The sequence below is a fragment of the Epinephelus moara genome, chromosome 21 (assembly GCF_006386435.1).
Source record: "Epinephelus moara isolate mb chromosome 21, YSFRI_EMoa_1.0, whole genome shotgun sequence".
Classification (NCBI taxonomy): domain Eukaryota; kingdom Metazoa; phylum Chordata; class Actinopteri; order Perciformes; family Serranidae; genus Epinephelus; species Epinephelus moara.
The window spans coordinates 29,454,223-29,472,143 of NC_065526.1; the positions used below are offsets into that span (position 1 = coordinate 29,454,223).

At 40.5% G+C, this 17,921-nt stretch overlaps 1 protein-coding gene across 2 annotated transcripts in view; it reads left to right on the plus strand.

Moving 5' to 3' along the window:
• The window catches only part of LOC126383158 (contactin-associated protein-like 4), a 146,468-nt gene extending 128,814 nt beyond the window's left edge, over positions 1-17,654 (plus strand). Inside the window, exons 20-24 of one of the 2 annotated variants that reach the window (XM_050033605.1) lie at positions 351-484; positions 3,345-3,432; positions 10,220-10,438; positions 12,574-12,645; positions 15,395-17,654. In XM_050033605.1, the coding sequence (XP_049889562.1) occupies positions 351-484; positions 3,345-3,432; positions 10,220-10,438; positions 12,574-12,645; positions 15,395-15,591 (710 nt within the window). In that variant the 3' untranslated portion in view covers positions 15,592-17,654. The remainder of the gene's footprint in view (positions 1-350; positions 485-3,344; positions 3,433-10,219; positions 10,439-12,573; positions 12,646-15,394) is intronic. The other variant, XM_050033607.1, reaches the window with a different exon arrangement.
• The last annotated feature ends 267 nt before the right edge of the window (positions 17,655-17,921 follow it).

Sequence of the window (17,921 nt, forward strand, 5' to 3'; positions counted from 1 at the left end):
CTTTTGTTAATATTATGAATATTAGGATAAATAACTAGATTTGATTACATTAGTTACTGATAGGGAATTAGCCCCTCTTGATAACGAACTCTTAATTAATAGAGCAACCACTTCTTTAAAATGCTCAGATTTATCTTTAAAGGATTGAATATGTGTTTACCCTGTAAGCCAAGATTACAGGATATGACAAGGCCACTGTCAGGAAAACAAAAACTAGATCTTGGCACGTTTTAAATTCAAAGGATATTAAAGCATGTCTCTTACTCTGAAAGAACAGCTCTGAAGGTTGTTTCCTTTTTGTGATATCTAAAATGTAATCACATGTCCTGCTGTGTGTTTTGCGTGTGAAGATGTGCTGGAGGTGAGATACAAACTGGACAGCAGCAGAGATGTTGAGGTGTTGAGGAGCAGAGTGAAGAGCCTGGCCAATGGACACCTACACACTGTGACCCTCAGGAGACTGACGGACTCTGTGACTGTGCAGGTAAAACCACCTCAGTAGTTTGTCAAGTCCTTGCAGCGAACACCTTAGCAAACAATAGCCTACAAACACACCAAGCAGACACAGAGTAACATGAGAATAACTTATTGCAGTCTTGTTTCTGGCCATCTGACAAATGTTAGTTAAATATTAACCCTCTGTTTTGCTTCAGTTTGATCTCAACCAAATCGATAAAATATGTAATTTTTAGCTGTGGTTAAAATACCCCAGATATCTGCCAACTTTTCAGTTTAGTATGGAATGAAGTAGTAAAAATAGACTTCAGATTGTACATGGTCACTGTCAGGGTCATTCTGAACAGGATTGCATTGAAAACTTCAGCAAACCACTGAAGGAAAAACATCAATTTATTTAATTTATGAGAGCTTAAAACCGAGGAGATTTTCAGTGTGTTACATTTTCGTTTGAGCTGACTTTTCCTGTGCAGTAATATGCTGTGAAAATACTTCATATAAAATATGTTCATAGGAGCATTTTGAACAGAAATCCATTGCGCTTCTCAGCAAAACTAATACGGAAAATTAAAGACTTATTAAATATATGATGTGGGATAAGTTATTGCTGTAATACAAGTCTTAAATCGTCCTTTTTGGCTGCTCCAAACACTGGTACCGTAATAGCACAAATAGACGTGCATCAAAATCCAGGCGTCACTGGCTTGACCAGGATTTTGCAAACAACAGCTCACTTTACCACAGTGTTTTACTTTGCACTGTGCTGCTCTGTCCTGTATGTCCATGTGTAAATGTCCTCGTTTCAAGCTGCAACGTTATAAGTAATAAATGGGGTTTTTTTTATTGGGTAAGAAGATGGACATGTTGTTTTGGAGTGTGTGAAAAATGTCAGTTGCATGAGTATAACAGTCAGTGCACCAGAGTTTGAAAAGCTGCAGAGTAAGATGTTAATTCTCAGTGGTCTCAGTTTAACATTATGTTGAGACAATTCATTCAGTTATAAAATAAAAAATATTACTTACTGCAGGTTTAAGGACAGAAAATGCACAATCATTGCAGAGCTTCTCTACCATAGGATGGACCGTATCAATTTATCTGCTTATTGGCCTTTTTCAGGAAAAGACATGTACTCTGTTAGCGTGAAAATGGTGGAACACCTTGTCTACAAAGGACATGTTTCAGTCACGTCTGGTTTGCCTCTGTCTGACTGAACCAGCATGCTTAAATTTTAAGCACACCTGCTTACAGCAGTAGCATAACCACAGCTCGATCCCAGCCGCTGTGAGCAGAAACCTCTTGGTAATACTTTACTTTATGTTCTCCTATATGCCAGCATTTAATAAGTGGTTTTAACACACTATAATGCAGGTGTGGGCAGATATAAGGACTGCCTTAGCAATTGTGAAGACATCTCTTATATTTTTACTTTGTGTTTTAATGTATTGTCGTTCAGTATTTGTTTATACACCAGCCTCCACCACCACTCCGCTGGGTGCACACAAATACAATATGAAACACATATGTCAACTTACAGCTACTATAGCGTGTTATAAGTCATTCATTAAAAGTTCTGTATGTAACATTCACAGCATTAATGTAGCAGCAAACCAGTTTGCCATGTACAGATATGGCAGAGTAATAGTGTCCTGAGCAGAGTCTGAAGTTACGATACCTCTGTGTGTTTTAATTCGAGCTTCTCTGTGGTTTGCTGTGGCAAGCCTGCCCGGACGCACATGCATGCTAGCCCATTGGCTAGGTGAGTGCTGCTTTGCACTGCACACATACAGTTGTTACAGCTGACATCAGGATGTCATCAGTGCTGAAGCATAGTATCCATCCTCCAGTTCTGCCATTGTTAACACTGTTAGCTCTTTTAGCACTGTTGCCATTGTTTAGCGCTGTGTATGGAGTCACCACCTAGCTGCTGGCTCAACCACCTCCACGTCAAGAAACAGAGCTCCCTTAAATGTTTACATACTGTATATAGGTACTAAATAGGGACAGTTAAAGTGAAGTGTTGCCACGTCTTTTTGGCCTTCAAGTCTTTTTTCTTTCAACTTACACACTGAAGTTAAAACACTGTGTAACTGACTGCAAGTGTTGTAAAAACGCAGCTGCTGCTGATGTGCTGTTTGACCTTCTTCCATGTTTGCCAAATGAGGCTCCGTTCTCAAGGGCAAACACAACAACACACATACAGATGCACACATAGGCAGTCTCTCCCATCCACTCCTCGTGTGTACTGTGGTACAGTATTGTGATATTCATCTGTATGATAAAGCCCCCGTCAGCAATTTACTGTCCTGGATGCAGCTACGGCAGGGCAGCAGGGACAAACTCCACATTAAGACAACTCCAGATGAAATATGAAGCATTATAATCATATCTGGATCTACTGAATGTCTTATCTTGTTAACAACAGGCTCAGATGATGTATGAGGTTAACTTTAGCCTGAATGTCTGTATAATTATCAGCACCCTGAGATGAAAAACAAGGTGACCTCTTCTTGCATGGGTGCAGCCTCCTGAGTCTGACTGTGTTGTGAGGCTCCATTGAAATATGAGTTGCATCCAATGTTATCAGTTTCCATCATATTGGGTCATTATATCGTTACTATAACGGCACAGGTGACAGTTAAGTCTGAAGATCTCAACAACTATTTACAAAAGGTTTACATTATATTGGGTGTGTTTTGGCCAATTAAAGATTATTGCTAGTGTTTCAACAGCACATACTGTATACATGCTCACCACAGTCCGGACAATTCCCATCATATCTTCTGACACTCTCAAGCATAAAATCTCTGTGTATACGATATGTACTGTTGGTAGTCACCGAAGTTGGATGTTTCCAAATGCAAATTTAGGAAATAATTCTCCTCTTTCAGATTGACCAAAACGCCGGAGAGGAATTCAACCTGACATCTGACGGAGAATTCAACGCCATCAAGTTGCTGGTATTGGGCAGAGTGCAAGGTAAGTGAGGAGTAGGGCTGTCAACGAATATTCTAAATTCGAATTTAAATTCGAATTTGAAAAAAAAAAATGGACCTTCGAATGTGAAAATTGATATTCGATTGTGGAGAGAGAGAAAAAAAACACCACCGCAGCTGTCCTCTTTGCAAGTGGGCGTTGGCATCTGCGCATCATCGGGTGGGGGCGAGCGAGAGGTCCACGGTCGTTTATAACGTAATGTTATAGATAAGTGTTTTATGTGTTTTAATGTGTAGGTATGTAAATGTTTTCAAAGACATTTATGTTGAAATAAAAATACCTACAGGTAGTTATGTTTCATATACAAGTATGTTTCCTTGTATTAGTTTGCCCTCTTGTGGACATAATGCAGAAAAAAAAATATTCAAATGGTTCGAACCTATGAGTTATTTTTAGAAGGAATATTCGAACGTCATTTTTGAGCAATTTTGACAGCCCTAGTGAGGAGGCAGTAAAAGCAGAGACGAGGCCTTTTTAGTGAGAGAGCATTTGGACATACACTCTTGATTAACAGCTTTAAGATGTTTTGCCTCGTCTCACACACAGTTAAGTAAGTAAGTAAAGTTTATTTAGCGTGGGATATTTCACGGAGAAACACTAGACAGCACCAGTTTAAATAAATGAGTCTTCAGCTGCTTTTTTAAGGCATCAACAGAGACTGTAACTTGAATGTCTATAGGAAGAGTTTTCCACAGTGTTGGAGGCAGCACTTCAGAGGCATTTTCACCTTTGTTTCAGTGGGAGCATGAGGTACACAAGTATGCCCAGGTCAGAAGACCCAAGTTACCTAAAGGTGATAGAGGGATAGAGCAGATCAGAGATGTACGCAGGTGCCTGACCATGCAGGGCTCTTTATATGAAAACAACAACCTTAAAATTGATCCTGAACTTGTTGGAAATTCAATGTAAAGAAGATAAGATGTGTACAATGTGAGTCGTCCTGTACCTATTTAAAGAACTAAATGTAGCTGCAGCTGTTTGCACATAATGGAAATATTATTCAAGTTATCTGAAGGAGAAGTCTGAGGCAAACTGTAAGAAGTACTTTAGTATGAAGGTTCTGTTTTCAGTGACGGACTCAGGATGTTTGAAGGGCAGGGGCAAAAAGGAATAAAGGGCACCTACTGCAAGACATGGGGACAAGAGGGCAGCCAAAATGGCACATCCGCTTGTTTTCATCCAATAGGGCACATCGTCTTGTTTTGATCACTCAAGAGGGCAGCCAAAAGGGTACATCCTCTCGTTTTTGTTAATCAAGAGGGCAGCACTTTAGCGCAGCATTTTCAACCAAGGCGGCACCGGGGGGCGGGGCGTGGGTCGAGTCCATCAGTGTCTGTTTTGTTTGTATTTAATTTCACTCAGAGTCTGAGCAGTGAAGATTAGGAGGTCATGTATCCAATCAAATCTCTAATCTAATTTAAACTAGACCACACTGCTTCCTGCTACACAAGACAGAAAAAAAGATTAAACATCTGGAACAATTTTTGTTTTTGTTTAGAGATGCATGTGTTTCTTGCCTGTGGATGGTTAAACATTATCAGGTTAGCTACAAAATAAAAGATAGCTAACACGGTAGCTAATGTGTGTTGTTGCTAATAGGCCTAAAGGCATTCAGTAGTTTAAGCAGACTTATCGGTATGTCTAATGCTGTGTTCAAATAGAAGACAGAGGTTGGAATTTCCCAGTTGAATTTTCTAACTTCTGATCTTCAAGCATCCCAGGTGTACAATGCTAATGACTGTAACAAACTTATGTTTCTTTGGCAAGTGTGTACACATTTGAACTCTCAGCAGCGCATATATAAACAATACTGAAGGAAAAGCAACACATGAGGCAGCACAGACATCATTATACATCTTATTTTAAGGCATGTTGATCTTCAAAGATAAGTAAATGCTGTATACCCCTAATGTTTCCACACTTTTAGGCATTTTTAACAATTTCCTGAATAGCTTGTGTGCAGAGAAGTTAACTTTTAGAGACTGTTTACCATATTCACCTACCTTAAACCTTTGGTGGCACACTTTGACATCAATTTACATACAGAAAAGGTTATACTATATGATAGTTAATAAACTTCACGTTACCTTTTAGTTGATGGTTTGCCAATTAGAATATGTGCATCCGTGGGTGCTGCCACTGTTGTGTGACATCAGATAACTGCTTCTTCTTGAAGTCAGGGCAGATGGATTTGCCTCGAGTTTACAAGTAGGAACTCTGACATTGAGTGGCTTTCCATTCTACTTCTTCAAGTAGGAGGTGTGTGATCCGTTTTTAACTGCTAGTTTACTATTTTGTGCATCTGCTGTTTTATAGATTTTGGTTATTTAACACCAAATAATAACATAGTTCTGAAGTTTCCAATAAATAAATCGAGTAAAATATCAGTGTTAACATTTTCTAAGTCGGTGAAAATCAGATAATAATAAATAAAAATGCAAACCCAGACAGAAATCTCATTATAAAGTGCTTGTTTGCGTCCAACTTCATGCATAGTCTACTCCAATTATGCTGAATCTGTGCTGGTTTCAAGTTAGCTGTCAAAACAAGTCTAGAAGAGTTTAATGCATAATTGATTAGTTGTTGTGAATATCATGTAGCTGCTTTCACTTTCTATCATTACCAGGAGATATAAAAAGAGAGAAATGTGTTAGACAGCGTTGAGAAGTCTCAGCAGGTATGGATATTTTCAGCATTAGTAAATGGGTGCAGGGTCAAGTTAAACCAGAAGTATACTTTCCTGTAATGCACCTGCACCGATTTTAAGCCTGTTAAAAAGTCCTTACCCTCTGGGAGGGTTTAACCACATCCTCACTGAGCTCCTGTGTGAAGTCCTGGACAGGGAGCATTTATAGAATCAGGGCGAGACAGTAATTGGCTCAGTCATGACTTATTCATGTTCTCTTTGAGCGGCTCCATCAGAGACGGGCTGAGATATAAGATGTTAATAACATGAGAGGCCGCAGGCTGCAGTCACAGCTCTTTGATAAGACAGAGACACAACAGCTGCATGGTCAATTTAACAGGAAACACATTGGCTATTAGAAACAGCTTTCACCAGAGGCATGCATCAGGTAATACGTAATAATGGCCGTAAGAACATGATTAATTTTGCACAGAAACAAAATGTATCGGGAGGTTTCTCTTTATGATTTCTGTGAGTATTTTTATGCCTCTGTGCAGGCAATAGCCATGGCCGGAGGCAGTATGTTTTCGAGTTGTCCTTCTATCCATCCCATTCTCGTAAATGCAATATCTCAAGAATGCCTTGAGGGAATTTCCCAAAATTTGGCACAAACATCCAGTTGGACTCAAGTCAATAGATTTACTCATCGAAGGTTAAGGTCACAGTGACCTTGCGTCTGTTTCATTCTTATGAACGTGATATATTTCAAGAACACTGTGAGGGAATTTCTTAAAATTTGGCAAAAACCCCCACTTTAACTCAAGAATAACCTGATTAGACCTTGATGATCAAAGGTCAAAGGTCAAGGTCACTGTTAGCTCACAAAACATGTTTTTGGCCATTACTCAAGAATTCTTATGCTAATTATGACAAAATTTCACATAAATGTCTAATACGATCAAATGGTGAAGTGATGACATTTGATATCCAAAAGGTCAAAGGTCAGCTTCACTGTGTCATCATAATGTTCTGCAAAAACACTTTTTTGGCCATTATTCAACAGCATAACTCAGAAACAGAAGGAGAGACATTTTGTCAGATACTGAATTGGTGACACTGATTTTGGGTGTCCATCATGAAAGCATTGTTTACTGTCATGGCTGCAAATGACTGGGCAGACAAGTAAACTGTAACTACAACTTGACTGGTTTGCGGAGGCATACAGTTGCGAGGCAGTACTTTGCATTTTGTTTAATTCAAGTGGCCTTTTTCTGGAATATTTTAATCAAGTACTCTTAAAAAAGCATGCAGCAGTGTGTGATGTCATGTGGCACCCTAAATAAAAAGTAGGCTATATTTATTTATGTTTTACTACATTATGATTTACTTACATACCTGCATGAATATGTGTTATTTGGTAATTCTTTGTTTTTCATCTTCTGGTATTTCTGATCTGCTGGTGCTAAAAACTATAATTACTTGCATTTTTGGGCATGAAGATGATAAAAAATATGCCATATTGAGAGGAAAATTCTTTGGCAGCTTAATTTCATGATGTTGGCCGCTGATATCTTCCTTTATTTGTCCAAATCTATTGTTAAATAATTAAAATCCACTAAATGTATAATAATTGAAATCAATGTGTCATAGCAAACATGCACACCACATATCTTGTGGAGTAACTAATACAGATCTTTTGTCCATTTGGATGTAAAGCTCCAGTGTATTGTAACTCAGCACAGCACAATGTGTTTTAACCCCGTCATGTCAGCTTGTGACCGGTCCTCCCCTCTGTCAAACCAGCGGAGGCAGAGAGTCAGATCAGGATCAGAAAAGCAGCAGGAAAGTTGATTTTTCTGTCGTTTCCTGTCAACCCTGTCATCCATCAGCCTAACTAATGGACCCGGAAGGAATTCAGAGAGAGGGAGAGAGGGGGAGAGAGGTGATGGAGTGAAGTGTGTATCAGCTGAGAGGAGCTTACAGGCTGCAGTAATGTTTCCTGCTGCTCTCATCAACATGCAGATGTGTCCTGGTAACCTCTCAGTCATCTGAACAGACACTGATGCAGCTGCTTACAGCGGTAATGTCAGCTTTCACAGCTGCTGTTTACACTGTTGCGAAGGAATGAAGGTGAATGATGAAGGGATTTAAGTCAAAAGTAAACAGATAGAGGTGAGAGTGCACATCTGTCTTGTGGAGTGATAGATGCGGACTGGAAGCTCAATCACTGACAGTGTGTCTGCTGTAATGAGGCTGTATTTGTAAGGTTATGTGTGTGTGCTAATCATTAGAGTAAATGTTCTGCCACTGTTGTCCTGCTCTGATAACAGGGAAATATGAGGTAGAGTCAATGAACCTGTCAGTGTGTATTGTGATTTTTATTGAGCGAGTCATCTTACTGGATTAGAGAGTATAGCCTCTAAACCAAAGGTTAAAAGTCAAAACACTTTGGACAGATAAATAAAGATTTCTGAGCTCTTTCTTTGACACTCAGTGGTTCCTGTCAGTTTACCTATGCTCTGAGAACCATAAAAAACACCCATCCCAAAAACGTGCTTCATTTCACATTGAGCATTAAAAATGTACTTTCTTTCTTTAATCTTGAAATGAGTGTCAGTATTTCAAAGAACAAAGCAGGTCGTCACACTTGTATTGAAGAAATAGTTCAGCATTTTGGAAAATACACTTACTGCTTTTATTGCCAAGAGTTAGATGAGATTTGATACCAATCACATGTTGTATGGTAAATATGTAACTAGTCAGCTCCTGTGGAACCACAACATGTTTCTGCATGATCGTGCATCTCATTCACAAAAACAAGGCACACTGTAACTGCTACAAACTCATTATACTAATCAAAGGTTTCCCTCACAGTCTCCGCCCATCAACACAACAATGAGCAGAACTGTGAAACACACCTCTTACCGGTCAACGGAGTGGACGAGCCCCCATTTGTCACAGCCCAGCTCAAAAGCTATGACATAAGTGATAACCCAGAGGTGTCCTCAGGCTGAGAGAGAGAGTGAGGCTGAATCCAAATGTCCACCCTCTGGACATGCAGACTGAGCCCTCGCAGACTTCAGCTGGACATAGCGTGATGTATTTACTGTCATCACATAAAATCTGCGAGGGCAGAGACTGCATGTGGCTGATAGACAGTTGACTGTTTTACTCATTGCCGTGGAAATGTTCAACTATCACTGCTGTCATATTCACATATGTCATATAAGTTGATGAACAGTGCCTATTAATCTGTCCCCAAGCAGACTCTCTGGAAGTCTGCAGAAAGTCCACTTGAGGCCCCCTATGGACTGGATGAATTGTAGCTTTGGACAGCCCTTAGAACTCCCAGACTTTCCGGGAAGTTCGCAAGTCTGCAATTGCGGTGAAGTGTAGACTTTTGGATTCAGCCTGAAACTGACAATGGAGGAAGTAGGAGTACACACCGGGCCCAGGTGTGGCTCAGTCAGCCACAGACCCTCCTCTCAGCAAGAGAGCCATCTAGAGTATGGGAGGAGGGTCATCACATTTGCTCGCTACAGTACATTCAACAGCAGATGGAGAAAGAGAGACAAGAGCAATTTAATCATTTCAGTATCAGTACTGTAAATTTCGGAATTAACGCTTTAGTTCTGGAAATAGCCGGGCTTTGACTTAGTTAAGGCCGTAAAATATTTATGGCTTTTTGCACACAAATGACGCACATACTGTAGCATTGCTAGGGGATGCAACTATGTCATGGCAGGTGTGTTACTCAGGACCCAAGGAAGTGCAGTGTCGACTGTGAAGTTGTCTGGATAAGAAGTTTTCTGGAAGCAATACCAGAGGCCAAGCAATTGGCCCATTTTAAACGGCCACTGCACTAGTGGAAAACAATTGAGAACTGCTTTTGTTTCAAGAAAACCATTTCTTCTTTCAGAGCACTTTTGTGTCTCTTCCTGGAACATGTGGCAAAAAAGACATTTTTGAAAAAACTCATAATATCAATTTTAGGATGATTAAATCTGATCTTTGATAAAGATAAGTAATCTTGTCAGGAACCATCTGGGTTACATTGTTAAACTTGTTTCAAAGGAACTGGCCTTGATTTGTTTAGTAAGATATTCAAGCTATTCAAGCCTCCCTCTCATTTTCTCTCTCCAGAGTCCGATGAAATGGATCCAGACGTTGCCAGGTTGGCGTCTGTTGGTTATACCGGCTGTCTCTCAGTGGTCCACTTTAACTCCATCAGCCCTCTGAAAGCTGCTCTGCTCCACCCGGACACCAGCCCTGTCATCATCACCGGACCTTTAGTCCAGTCCAACTGCGGCTCCTCGGCTTCAGCCAATCCCTACGCAGCAGAGAACACACACCACCTGTCAGGTAAGAGAGGAGTCAGGTTTGTAGGTTGAGTTGTGTTACTTGACTAACATGTTAACATGTGCTGTGGATTGTTTTTAGGTTCTGCGGTGTGAGAGGAGATCTGTTTTGGGTTAAAAGACTTGTAAGGAATTTGAAATGTGTCCTTTGGCCTCAAGTAGTGCTTGTTCTGGGATTCTTCCAGTCCTCCACAACCAGTCTGTCCTCCAGCTGACTTTTCTTATGTACTTATTTTTATTCATTGCCGATACAGTGGTTTGTGTTGGTTGCCAACACTTTCTTGATCTGCTGTCTATGCAAGGCCGATGTATTCCTGCCCTTTAGGATGTAAACAAGGCTGGCTTAGAAACTGGGCAAAGCAGGCAACTTTTCTAGGCAGCAGACTCCCAGGGACCCCACAAGTACCAGCTCTACTATGTGTCAGTTCAATCAGGAGGGACTCATTCTGAGTGAAAGAATTTACATGTGCAGAAAAGGATGACCCCATCATGATGTCACATATTTTAAGGGGGGTGGTGAAGCCGTTGTAGAATAGGGAACCCCTCTATTGAGTCCAGACCCTAGAGATGAAGAGGGTGCCTAAGATCTGCATGTGATGAGAAGTGGACTTTTGATGAGTTCGACCTGGGCACTGAATATGATGACTAGACGTGGATGGGGTGAAGGAGGGCACGGTGATTCAGCATAAAATGACAGCTGACAGCAGCAGAGAGGAGAACAGTTTAAAACTTTACAGCAACAACGTGATTGGCCGATAGAGATCATGGCAAAATTTGATTGGTTTAACTGGAAAAGCGAATGCCCATCATCAGTTGATTAGGTTGAAGCAGAGGTAGTGAGAAAGAGAGTGTTGGGAATGAATGAAGCGCAAAGGTAGTCTTCCTGACTGAACTCATGCTGAGCTTAATTTAATGAATTGCTAATTTATTAGGGAATTTGCACAACTAAACCACTGTGTGAACTAATGTGGCTTCTGCATCATTACCTAATAATGTATCCATGTCAGAATCAAGTTTTAAGATCTTAGTTTTTCTTGTGCAACAATCACAAGTTAAAAACTGCAACAGATATATTTAAGGCCATTTAGTTCAGCAGAAGCAAGTTATGAACACAACATCATGTTTTGCGTCGATATGGCGAACAAACAGTTGCTTATTTACACATCCAGCAGCTATGGAGCAATATTAGAATGCAGAATTTAGCTTTGCTGTTGGCATCTACCAAACCCTGAAGGAAATCTCTGGCTTTTTAGCTGCTGAATGCTCCAGTGTGTAACCATTGTATACTCTGCAACTTGGAGGCAATGGGGTGCTTTCATACAGAATACACAGAGGGTGGAAGGTGGGGACGGAGTCAACAGGGGGCTCAATGGTAAATTTTTGCCCTTTGAAGTTGGTTGATCAAAAAAGCCCCATTTTTCTTCCATAATGACTAAAAAACTGGAATGCGTCGCCTGGCCATATGCTGTTTTGCAACAGTCATGGTTGTTTACAGCAGATGGGAGTTGAAAAGCAGAAAAAAAAGATAATTTAGAAGATGTTATTGTCTTCTCATTTTAAATGTCACAGCTTTTCTCTGTGTCCTAAACGCCCAGTGTTGACCCTTTCCTAACGTTATGTTTGGGAAATATGTAACAGCAGGTTGGATAAGAGACAGACAAAAGTAGTGTCGTTAAAGTGAGAAATCTGTGAGTTTCTCCCTTTGTTTCTGTGTGTGTATCTATTCTTGGTAGGAGCTGCTATTTAAAACTGTGTAATGGGCTCATTAAGTATGTACACCTTGTTGAGGAGACTCATGACAATGTGCCTGATGAGATAATTAATTTGGACCACAGAGGGGAGTTTCCAGTGCCTTTCCTCTGGTCTCGTTTTCATCTAGATTCATGTTGCTTTAATAGAGTCCTCTGGAGAGCTGCTGCTGTATTCCCTGTCTGCTCTGAATGATGATACTGTGATGTTGTCTCTGAATTTCTCTCCTTGTCTCTTTTTTTCTATTCTGCTATTTTATGCTGCTATTTTCTTACCATATTTTCTCTCCACCTCTCCTTTAAATCATCTCTGCTTTTCTGATATTCCTCATATTTTTCATTTTCACCTCTTGTCCATTTCCCTCTTTCATTTCTTCTTTCTCTGCTGTAGACCAGTCTGGTTCAGTGGGTTCAGGTCAACCTTTAGTCAATGCCATCAGGACTGACTCGGCTCTGATTGGAGGTACTGAACTGTTTCACCATGTTTTACAATGTTTGTATTGGACTTCTTTTATCTATCAGAGTCAGAGATTACACTCAATATTTGCTGGAAGGTGAAGTGACGAGTTAAAAAAATCCCATTAAATGTTTTTGCTAAATGTTTCAGCACTTTCAGATTGATTCAAAGTGAAGATTGATCTGTTCCTGTGAGCGTGTAGATAGGAAAAAGTGAGAGACATTTGAAAGTGTCTGTTAAATCTGTGTGACTCTGTGTCTCAGTGCACAAAGGACAGCTGAACTAATTAAACCCCAGCTGAAATGACTTGCTGATTGAGAAACGCTCACACTGTTATCTTCAAATGCAAACCACAGTAATGCAGTGCAAAACTGATTTCAGCTGTATTTTTGGAATTGCAATTAAATGAAACTTTCTCTGGGTAATGAAATGTGCTGAACAGAAAAGTACAGCGGAGTCTAAATATGTGATATTCTGTTCCCTGTGCATTGAAGTTTAGATTAGTAGAACAAACAAGACTGCGGGGGAAAAGAGCTCACAAACCCAGGGGAGGCAGAGATGGGCAGAAATCATCACAACAGTTTCTCAAAGCTGTGTGACCAAAGTCCGCAGTGATAGATTTATTCCACAGGAAGACAGTGTGTCAGTCAGCAGGCAACAAGGCTTCCAGGATTCAGACTTCACACTGTAACAGCTGAGTTAAAATATGGACTCTGCTCAGGTGGTAGTCAGCTGTGGTGAAAGAAGTATTCAAATAGTTTACTCACATAAAAGTAGCAATACCATAGTGTAAAAATACTTCATTACAAGCACAAGTCCTGCATTTAAATGTAATTAAAATGATCTAAAGTGAAAGTACTCATGATGCAGAGTGGCTGCTGTCAGTGTTATTATATTAAGGATCATTGCTATTTATGATAGTGTTAATATGTAGGTGGAACTTTAAAGAGGATCTCTTATGCTCATTTTCAGGTTCTTCTAGAACATGTTTACATGCTTTAATCTTCAAAAAACACTTTATTTTCCACATAATTTATGTGCTGAAACACCTGTATTCACCCTCTGTCTGAAATACTCTGTTTAAGCACGTCTCTTTGATTCCCCCTATCCGAAAAATCTGCTCTAATTGGTCTGCTCTGATTGGTCAACATTTCCAGGACTTTCACATCTGTGCTCTTGGTGCCTCTGCACCACCATTGCAGAGAATAGCAGCATTTTCTACTGTGAAAAATCATCAATACAAGCTTATAAACCAAAATCTTCACAAACAACATATGACCAAAAATAGCATAGCATGGCAAGCATAAGGCCTCATTTACACCGCAAGCGCTGCTCGAGTCAAGCTGCTTTCGCGAGTAAGCTCGAAAATAGAGGAGACGCCATTTTTTTCTGTGAGTCACGAGCGAATGGTCGCGGTATTCAACAAAAAACACAAGTTTGTGTGTGTTGTGACCTCTCTTGGCCACTGTAGACATCTCCCCCTTGACCAAGCGAGACCTTACAGGCACATGTTTCATGTACTTACCCATTTGTAGTGCTAAATATTTTCTCCAAGCGTTGGAATAATCACTGGCGCGCAAACCTGTCCACCCTGAGCTTAGGGTCCAAACTCACTTCTACTTCTTTGGGGTTTACTGGAGATTTGCAAACATGGTGCACTACCGCCACCAACTGTTTGGGTGTGGTTTGTATTTTGACGGGACAGCAGCGGCCGCTGCGCGACGCGTCTCTTTGGTTTTGGTGAGAATACACGTGTGCAGCTGCGACGCTTGTGGATCGCTTCGTGAGCGCTACGCGAATGCATCGCTTGTGGTGTAAATGAGGCCTAAGAGGTCCTCGTTAATGTTGTCATTACAAGAGGTGGAGCTAGTTTTTCTGACTTTATACATTTAACCTGTAACAATGGATCATATTTTATACTGATATATTTCCTCACAGCCTCAGCTTATTTAACTGTATAAAAGGTTTAAATTAGATTAAGTCAGGTAAGTTTAGTAGCAGTAAGTTTGAAATCATTGGGAAAAATCTACAATTTATTACCACAGAAGCATAATGTAATCTGACAAAAATTAAAGCAGACAATGTCATCACTATCAAGTCTCATATAACTGATTGTCACACCGAACTGAAATGTCAACAAAACAGTTGTTTTCCAGAAGACAGTGAAATTACACATCTAAAATAATAAGGTAAACATTTGAAACTGGTTCTCTATTTAAGTGAGTGATGAGGGGTAGCTGAACCATGCACAAATGGAAAAGCTGTAAATATCATCCTTTAATCTTACTTTAAACTGCCCTTTTGATTAATGTTTTTATTTAGTTTACTGTGGGATACATCTGTGCACTGGTACAGAACATGTTTAGCCTAACTTAGCACAATGGTTGCAAGCAAGGGAAAAGCAGTAGCCTCGACAAAAGTAGTGATACACCTCCCCTCATTACTGAATGATCCTGCAGTACATGTAGTACCTTGTTAGCTTGCAAGCTAGCCAGTAGTACATTCTAGGTTTTGATTACGAAATTCTAAAGTGTGCAAAGTTTTAAACGTATTAAGACTGCGCGTGGTCATTGTATTCAGTTGATCAAGATATAACGCCACAGTCTAAGCTAACCTCACCTTGAATCGTATCGTATTGTATCAAATCAATATGATACGATACGATTGGATACGATACGATATACGTATCGTATCCAATCGTATCGTATCAAACAAATATTTGTCCTAATCGGAGTAACTGTCCTATACCTTGCAGGTGTCATAGCAGTGGTGATCTTTGTGATTGTGACCGGCCTGGCGATAACTGCCAGATTCCTCTACCGGAGAAAAGAGACGTATCGAAACCAGGAAGTAAAGGGAGTCAGACAGGAGGACAGCCCAGATTTTCCTTTCAACAATCAGACTGACTCCCAGAACGTCTCCACTGAAAACCCAAAGGAGTATTTCATTTAACTGGAGGCCAGATGACCTGATGAACTGGTGGTTGCAGACAGGGGAGTCCTGCCACACCTCAGGACTTTACGCCGCACTCAGGGCCTCTCAGAGACTTCACTGGAGGCTCCACAGGAAAAAAAAAAAAAAAAAAAAGGAACAGTGCACATAGTTTTGTCTTTTACTGTATATAATGTATATACTGATACAAACAGGCAACAGTGCTGGACCTATATGGTGTTGTACATATTCAAAGATGTAAATGTGGAAGTCATGTCTACAGCTAACTAGTGTCACTGTCATATTGAACTGAGATTCTGTTTTGTGAATTTTGTTTAAATGGTTTAAAGTATTCAAACACAACTTTATGTCAGTGATTCAGGGTGCATGGAATGGTGGCTGGGGTTGTTTGGTTAATGCACGTTTCTGTGGGGATAATGAATGGATGTTTGCTTAATTGGAAATGGAAATGTTTGACCTGTAATTAAGCCCTCAGGAAGAGTATTATATAAGAGCCAGTGTTTGGTAGTGTGTTGACGTGTAATGACTTTTTGTGCAGAGCTTCGGGGGAGGAACAGTATGCACTCTTTAGAGGCTGTGGAGCCCTGATGAAGAGTAACCTGTGTGAAAATGTGCAAACATTGTCAGAGTCCTTGCAGCCTGCAAACATCCACCAAATACCAGGACATTGTTTGATGATTTTCTAACTCCAGACGGCACATGAATTAAACATTTTCTTAAGTGATTTTTTTTTTCAGCAGTGTTGTGCTACCACAGACGTTTGGTGTTAACAAGAGACGTCTTCAAAGTCAACATAGTCTTGCTCCAATCATCGCCACGAGCACATTTGAGCTGTTTGAGAAACGGTGCACTGCAGTCTGGAAGCTGCTGGTCGAGAGACTTGGAGACTTTTTAGACAGTAGGGATAAATGTCCACTTTATTTCTACTTGTTTTTCTTTCTCTTATACTTAGTTCTGTCTTTCCTCTCTTCTGTTCTTCCCATCGTAACATGAAAGCACAACAAAAGCCGGGAACAAAAATAGATCCATGAACTCTGAAGGTTTCTAGTTTGCAAGCATGTCATGAAAAGGCTTGCACAGGTTCTTCACTCGACTCTAAAAGTTTCCTGGTCCCTGCTGTATGCCGCCTGCTGGGAGCCTCCTCTCCCAGCTCTCTAAATGTCTCTGAAGAGTAAAGCTTTTAACACTGACAGCAGCGTAGACTCTATTACACTGTGGCTGTCTGTCACCTCCTTCACTGCACGCAGAGACAGTTAATGTGTTTTTGAAATGCTAATCTGCTTCGGTCTGACAGGTGGATTGTGTGTGACTCCACTGAAAGCAGAGAGATGATCAGAGTGAGACGGAGAGATAATCCGAGAGACATTGTCGAGCAGACACGAATATAATGAAAACAGCCTGATATTAACACTTGAAAATGAAGCAAATCCCCCCATGTGTTAATTCAACCCATGTGTAAAGAGTGCTGCTGATAGAAGGAGGTTGAGAAGCAGAAAGAGGATCGACAGCAGCTGTTTCTCAAACACACACCACCGTCTCTCCGCAGGACCCCAAAGCGCAGATGGGATTTTAATGACAAAAGTTACGAAAACTTCAAAGTGCATTATTCATCTCTTTGTTTGTGTTTTCTTTTGTTCTCCACCTCAAAACAGCTGAAGCCACACATTGTTGTCTTTGCCACAACTTTGATTCCAGAGAGTTCATTCTATGGTGAAGAAGAAGAAGCCATCCTGCAGCAGAGCGACTGCAGTGCAGCACTTGATTGCCAAGAGGAGCTCAACAGGTAACCTTGACAGCCAGATAATCTTGCAGACTGAGCGCAGCTGGAGGACACTGTGTAAGAATACAGTGAAGTAAAATGCTTGTCAAGATCCAGAGAGGAACATCTGAATTTTTTAGACAGCATCCACTGAGAACATAAGCAGCAAGTCACTGATGTATGCAGTGATGTGTGCAAACAAGCAAGGAAACAGATGTTTGACCTTCAGCCTCAGTATAGAGTCACTGTGAACAACATTTTTTTTGTTTTGTCAAAGCAATTTCAGGCAACAGAACAAGACTATCAAAACAGTTTTACATTCAATCCTGTATTCTTGCAGTTATTCTTACACGTAAAAGGTGAATGTTAGGTCACACCAGAAAGTAACAGCAAAATTCATCCATGCGTCTATGAAATATTTGGTTGTATAGCCTGTGTGATGTACAGACTAGTCATATGACTATTTGTAGACTACTGTAACTGATGAGCTAACCGCTAACATGCTCGTTCATCACAGTAGCTCTCAGAGCTTCTTTCTATTTTCTGTGCACTGGGCATTTTGTTCTCCAGA